The following is a 6,876-nucleotide window of genomic DNA, read 5'->3' on the forward strand; positions in this document are numbered from 1 at the left end:
TAATTACTTTCATATCAAAAGTCAGCAGGAGGCGCGAGGAGGCGAGGAGGCGAGGAGGCGAGGAAGCGCGGGGGCCTGCAGGGTCCTATAGCCCCCAGCCCATAACCTCATTTCGATGGGGGCCTTTCAAATGAATACCTTTGTTAAAGCACTAAACACAAAACAGCCAGTCGGACTTGACTAGAGAGAGAAGGGAGATGTATCCGCTATATAAAAAACCCACAACAACAATAACCAAGCGCTAGCCCAGCACCAACGGTCAGGCCAACACCAGTCTGATAATATCCCCCGTTATAATAAAGGCTGAAACACCGTTCTCCTGTCCCTGGTTCAATGGTCCTCTAAAACAACAGGGATTTCATTTAAACAATACATTTATTTATCAAAATGTTTACACATATATAAATATTTTATTTTATTTTTTTTTATACTTTCTCAAAAGAAATGTACAAATGTTTGAGGATTTGTGTTGCTTTTCTGTGTTGAGATGTTTTGTATTTTTCTCCTTCTGAAGTGGACATGTCTATGACTTCCGTTTGGAAAGTAGTAGGCAACACATGGCCGTCTGAGTCTATCAGAGAATCTGTTCAACAACAAAAAAATACAACAATAGAGCAGGTCTGTCTGATATGTTTTTTAAAAGGTGTCTTGTAGCTTTGGGAATGTTTAAACGTCGTCTGTGGGCTGAGCAGGGTCGGTTGGTAGTCTCTGTCTCTGTTTGTATAACGCACCAGCGTTAGTCCATGTCGACTTCGTCTCCATCTGTCCCGGGCTCCTCGTGCTCCGCCTGACTCTCTGGCTTGGCGCCAGAACACCGCAAGGGCTCCGGTGACGAGTCCTCTCTCGTGCCCTCCCCGGTGGGCTCACTCTGGCCGTCGTTAACGTCCGTTACTCGTGACGAACCCGGTCGGTCGTCAGCCTCGCGGCTACCGTCACTACCCGTGCTGGACTGAGTTGAACTGGTTCTCGTTAAAGTCGTTTGAACTGAAACAGAGCTCTGTGGTGGGGGGGAAACGGAGTCTGGACCGTCGTTGTTGTAACTTCCCTGCTGTGCCTCACTCCCGCTCCTGTCCACACAGTTACTAACATGATTGTGGTGGGGGTGAAGGGGTTTGTTTAGGCCCAAATGAGCCAGATGAGGAGAGCTGGTATAACCTGTAGATTCACTAGTCACACATCTCTGTCCCTGTCCCGGGTTCGGCCCGCTGCTGTTGTTGTTGTTGTTGTCCTGGCACAGCCCGGTTTTCAGGGCCGTCTGTGGAACAATGAAGCCCAGTGGCTGATGGGTAATGGGGTACAACAGGAAGTGACCCTTCCCTATCAGCGGCCTCTGATTGGACAGCGAGCTGAAGTCCAGCTGTGGTTTCCGGCGAGGTGTGGCGTCAGAGAGAAGGCTCTCCACGCTGAACGGGTTTAGTTTCTGGAGGCCCGAGGACCTGGAGGCGCCGAGTCCAGGACCGTGCGTGCTGCCCGGGGACACATGCTGCTGGACCCCAGGTCCCGGTCCTATCTCCCCTGCGGTTCTTTGGTTGTTGTGGTGGTGGTGGTCGTGGTGCTGGTCCTGGAGGAGACCAAAACGGGGGCGTGTTTGAGTTTGTTCACAGCTGTCTGGTTCCGTTTGGTGGTGGTGGTGGTGTCCTCCTCCCGGTTCAGAATGAAGGCGGCTCCCGTTACAGTCGGATGAAGGCTGCTGCTCACTGTCGGTGATCTGTGACACGCCGCTGTCGCTGTCTGACCCGCCGGGTGTGTGGAAGAGGTCACCGGAGAGCAACTTGTTTTGAGACTTCAGCAGTTTACGCTCCTGTTTCCGTTTCTTTTTCTCTGCGCGCTCCAGCTCGCGACGCGCGATCTCCTCGGCGTCCATGGGTTCTCCACTGCACGTGGTCGGGTGGGAGTTGTGGGCCGGGCGCCCCGGGCCTTTCTTAGTGTTCTCTTTTTTCCTCCATTTAGCGCGCCGGTTCTGGAACCAAACCTACACACACACACACACACAGACACAGACACACACACACACATTACACACACACACACACACACATTACACACACACACACACATTACACACACACACACATTACACACACACACACACAGACACAGACACACACACACACACACACACACACACACACACACACACACACACACACACACACAGACACAGACACACACACACACATTACACACACACACACACACACATTACCCACACACACACACACACATACACACACACATTACACACACAAACATTACACACACACACACACACATTACACACACACACACATATTACACACACACACACACACACATTACACACACACACACACAGGGAGCCAAGAATGGGGAAATTGGTTTAGTTAATTTTCTGTGCATCATGTTGGGGTGAATCTCTCTCTGTCTCTCTCTCCTTTTCTCTCCAAAGTCATGTAAAACAAGGCCTCAGATTGAGTAGTGAAATGAATTACGTCTCAACTTGTTCCACCTACAAGCTAGAATAAAATGTTTGCTTTAATAAAATGTATTAATAGTTTTGTATTCGATAAAAGTATGAATAAAGTGACGTAAAATGTATCTCAACCAATAATATTATGAAGATATTCGTGGCAAAAAATAACAGCTTTAAATCGAAATATACCAAGAACACATCATTCTGAAATATTGATTTTATTATTATTGTTGTTGTTGATGTTGTTGTTGTTGTTGCTAAATGACAGACCAGAGGTGCCGTTTGTAGTATTTATAAATCCAACCGGATCATAACTAATTAACAGACTAGTCCATGTTGAGAAACACCGAGACCCCAAAGAAAACAAATAGAAGTTTAAGGGCACCCCCCCCCCCCCCCCTTCTCTCCTCCTTCTCTCCCCCTTCTCTCCTTCTCTCCTCCTTCTCTCCTTCTCTCCCCCTTCTCTCCTTCTCTCCTCCTTCTCTCCTTCTCTCCCCCTTCTCTCCTTCTCTCCTCCTTATCTCCCTCCCCTTCTCTCTCGCTCGTCTTCTCTCCCACCATCTCTCACCTAATTACGATTAAAACGCAGCTGAAGCCCTAACACAAACATACAATGCGGCCAATATATCCAATAACAGACGCCAGTCACCAAATAGGCCTCGTCTATATTACACACCAACACACACACACATCACAACTTCTCCTCCTATCCACAGATGCGCCCAGTCTAATTGTCAATCGAGAGTCAGTGTGATAGCTAATTCTCCCAATTACGTTTAATTCCACCGTAGATAATTCGGCCTATCCCTCTCAATTCATCCTGCCTCCGTCTCCCTGTTCCGCCCCCTCCCTCTACCACCGCTCCGAGAGCAGCTTTCCGCCGCCGTGTGCCAGGGGGACCCGCCGCCTGTGAGCCCACACCGTCCGGCCTCACAGCGCACACGGGCCCGCATGTTCGGCGCTGATAACGCAGGGAGTTAGCGTTCAGATTGAGAAGTGGGCTACGTGTTTGTCACATAATGTGGTGCGTCGACGGAAACAACATGACAATAGCCGTGTTTCTTATGAATTTGTAATGTTGGTGAATATCTCCGCGTGCAAGAACCTGCTGCCGATAAAGAAGCACTAAGCAGCTTGGGGGAATAATCATCTGTGGTTTAAAGGAGGCGAAATCCCCAAACAAGATACACACACACACACACACACACACACACACACACCAGAGCCATGCTCGTTTAGTTTTACAAGGAAACACAACGACTAAACCAAAGCCCCCCCAAAACACCAAGCCAACAGCATTCCTGTCTGTCTACATTTCCACCAAGTTATACCTCAATTAGTAAACACATCAAATACGCACGTCGCCGTTAAGCACCCAAACAAATCTGAGCCTGGTGGGAAAATGAAAATGAAGGCGTTGATAATAGTGGGTTTTCTAAAAACTTTTGCATTGATATTGTGGAGGTGTCGTTTTTAGATCGGCCTAAAAAGTGTTGTTAAATAGAGAGAGAGAGTGAGTGCGTTTTGTGCAGCCTAATAGATCTATCCTATAGGAATTAAGTAGTAGGCTGTGTTATCGCTGGTCTACAGCTTTATTCGGTCCCGGACAGCCATGTCAATAAAGCCAGCTCATTATGGTATTAAAGGGATCGGCTTCTCCTTATATCGGACGAGCAAAAATGTTGCCTAAAACTAAAACACAGCCGGAGAGGTTTAAAGGTGGTGTTTTTGCAGTACTTCCGTAAACAGATTGGTTATCCAATCATGAAAAAGCATGCTGGACAAATTAAGGGTTACTATTTTTTTTTTATCGGGAATATTTGTACTTGGGTTAAAACTGTTTTTATAGATGATTTTTATAGATGATTTATTAATGAACATTTAGTTTTATATTTTTAATTATGGGGTTACTATATTAGGTTAAAAATTGAACTAAAAATGGAACAAAACAATACTAATACTAATACAAATAATTTTAATATTTATAATAATGTAGGCCTATTTTATCTTCGAATTATCGTTAACAGCATAACACAAAATACAAATTGTCTTGATTTCAAAATAGAAATTGACATGAATTCACAGCCCACAAATTTAGCCTCCACCAATTCAAATAAACAAAGGAATCATGTATTTTTTTTCAACAATTCACAATTTATCTTAACAATTAATATTTTAAAATGCAAAAACAACCGTGATATATGAGATGTTATTATTATTATTATTACTATTATATATGTGTTATGGTTGAGAGATCAAATCCTCAGCAGTGTTCTGGTTCATTCAGTAAACGGAACTGTGTTTTTATGACCTCATAAATCAATACTGTATGTTAATGCATAATTCAATAGGTCTTTAATTGATGGGCCTATAATTGACAAATAGCTGTCTCACTAATATCTCACTATGGGGATTATTGATGAAAGTGAACACACAGCTATAGAGGCCTGGTTATTACACACTTCAAACCAAACTGAGAAATTACTGCAACAATCCAAGAATATTTTTTGTTCTCGCGCATAAAATACACCGTCGAAGAATATTCCTCAAGAACGTAGTATTACTTTTCAACAACAGAACATGGCATTGATAAGAAAGTGCAAGTAGAAATTTTATTTTAATTTTATTTTATTTTATTTTAATTAAATGTGTTTATAGTTTTGGGGGGGAGTTGTTTGTTTACCTGGACCCGGGACTCTACTAGGTCCAGCCGCAGCGCGAGCGCCTCCCGCATGAAGATATCCGGGTAGTGGCTCTCGTTAAAAGCTTTCTCCAGCTCCTCCAACTGCCAACCGGTGAAATTGGTCCGCGTGCGTCTCCGTTTGCAACCGGGGCTATCCTTATCTGGGTCCCCCGAATCTACACAGAAACGGTCAGAGAGAGAGAGAGAGAGGTGGTAGTGTCAACTGACGACATGTGGGCTCGGTAAACAAGTCAACGACAACAACAACAACCATCTCTCAGCTACATCAAGCCATCGTGAACTAAACGGTTCAGTAAATTGCTTGTTACACAAAGCATCGATTATAGTTCAGAGAAATGCTGAATGTGTGTTTTCTGGTTCTCCTGGTTCTCCTGGTTCTTCTTCTTCTTCTGGTTTCTCCTGCTTGAGTTGCTGAAATATTACAGGCCACTACAGTGAGTTGGAATATAGGTCGCGTCCATTTCCATCGGAGGGAGTCTAGTTGGAGTGTTGAGTTATATGGCTGTTCCGAAAATAACAAATGCATTTATTTGATATAACTTTATTATTTCTGAAAAACACTAGCCATTTAAAAATATATATATAATTCATCCATTTAAACAGCACAGCAGAACGGACTGTGTTTTGTTAGGAAATTAGCACTTGCTTCGCGTTGTTGTTTTTTTCTCATTCAATACTTGGTTGTAATTATGACATAATTAATCACAAATCGATAATAATATTTGAGTTGAACATTACATTTCAGAGTTTATAAAATAGTCCAAAATAAAACAAGAGTTGATTTTAAAAGCCCAACTAAATGACGGTTCTATGCAAAGCTTCACCATTAACAGGATGCCATATTTCCATGGAAACTAAAATCACTCTACGGCCAATAATATCAAACCAATATTTCCAGACGTGTATCACTCCTTTCTCTCTCTTTCCATCCCTTCCTCCGTCCATGCCTCCAACCTACCTGAGAGTTTGTACTGATTATCTCCGTTAATCCCGCAGCCAGAGGAAAGTAGAGGACCGGAGCCGTGTACCACCGAGGCCGAGCACGAGCCGTTCAGTAATCCGTCTATGGAGAAGGGTACGGCGGCCGCGGACTGTAGCTGGTGACCGGCGAGCTCGTAGACGTGGTGGTGTCCCAGGTGGTAGGGGAAACCAACACCGACCATTCCGCCCAGAGAGCCTCCGAACTGGGCGTGGGGGTGCTCGAGTATCCGGCTGTCCATGCTACTGGCCCGGACGGTGGAGGGGCCGAAGTGAGGCGTCTGACCGAGGGAGTGTGGGTGAACATGCAGAGCGAGGGGAAGGAGAGGGGGATGAAGCGAGAGAGAGAGAGAGAGAGGAGGGAGGACAGAGAGAGACAGACACCGACGGAGCGCAGCTGTACTATAAAACAGGAACAGACATAGACAGTGAGTTTTTACTCCTATACTACCAGACATCACCCCCCCCCCCCCCCTTCCTTCCTGTCATCTTCCCTCTCCTGCCCCCCTAATTAGGCCTTCCGCGGCTCGGGGAGTTTTGGACCAATAAGAAACGCTAATGGGTCGGGTAACGTCACAGGCGTGGCTATGGCTCGTGTGTGAGAGGAAGAGATGGAGGAAAAAAAAACGTTTTTCCATATCGATTACTAATTACACCTGACATCGGCCTCCACAAACAATATAAGCCCTGTCACAACATGGACATGGGAGGCTGGGGGAGGGGGAGAGTAGGCTATAGGCAG

At 45.4% G+C, this 6,876-nt stretch overlaps 1 protein-coding gene across 1 annotated transcript; it reads right to left on the reverse strand.

Moving 5' to 3' along the window:
- Positions 1-356: 356 nt before the first annotated feature.
- On the reverse strand, positions 357-6,559 carry LOC118948236 (homeobox protein unc-4 homolog). Its single transcript, XM_036973332.1, has 3 exons — positions 6,115-6,559; positions 5,136-5,311; positions 357-1,972 (listed from the first exon to the last, which is right to left on the reverse strand). Exons 1-3 carry the CDS (start codon positions 6,374-6,376, stop codon positions 737-739), a joined length of 1,674 nt encoding a protein of 557 aa, XP_036829227.1. The 5' UTR covers positions 6,377-6,559; the 3' UTR covers positions 357-736.
- Between the last annotated feature and the right edge of the window lie 317 nt (positions 6,560-6,876).

Source organism: Oncorhynchus mykiss, unplaced genomic scaffold, assembly GCF_013265735.2.
Source record: "Oncorhynchus mykiss isolate Arlee unplaced genomic scaffold, USDA_OmykA_1.1 un_scaffold_229, whole genome shotgun sequence".
In the NCBI taxonomy this organism is placed as follows: domain Eukaryota; kingdom Metazoa; phylum Chordata; class Actinopteri; order Salmoniformes; family Salmonidae; genus Oncorhynchus; species Oncorhynchus mykiss.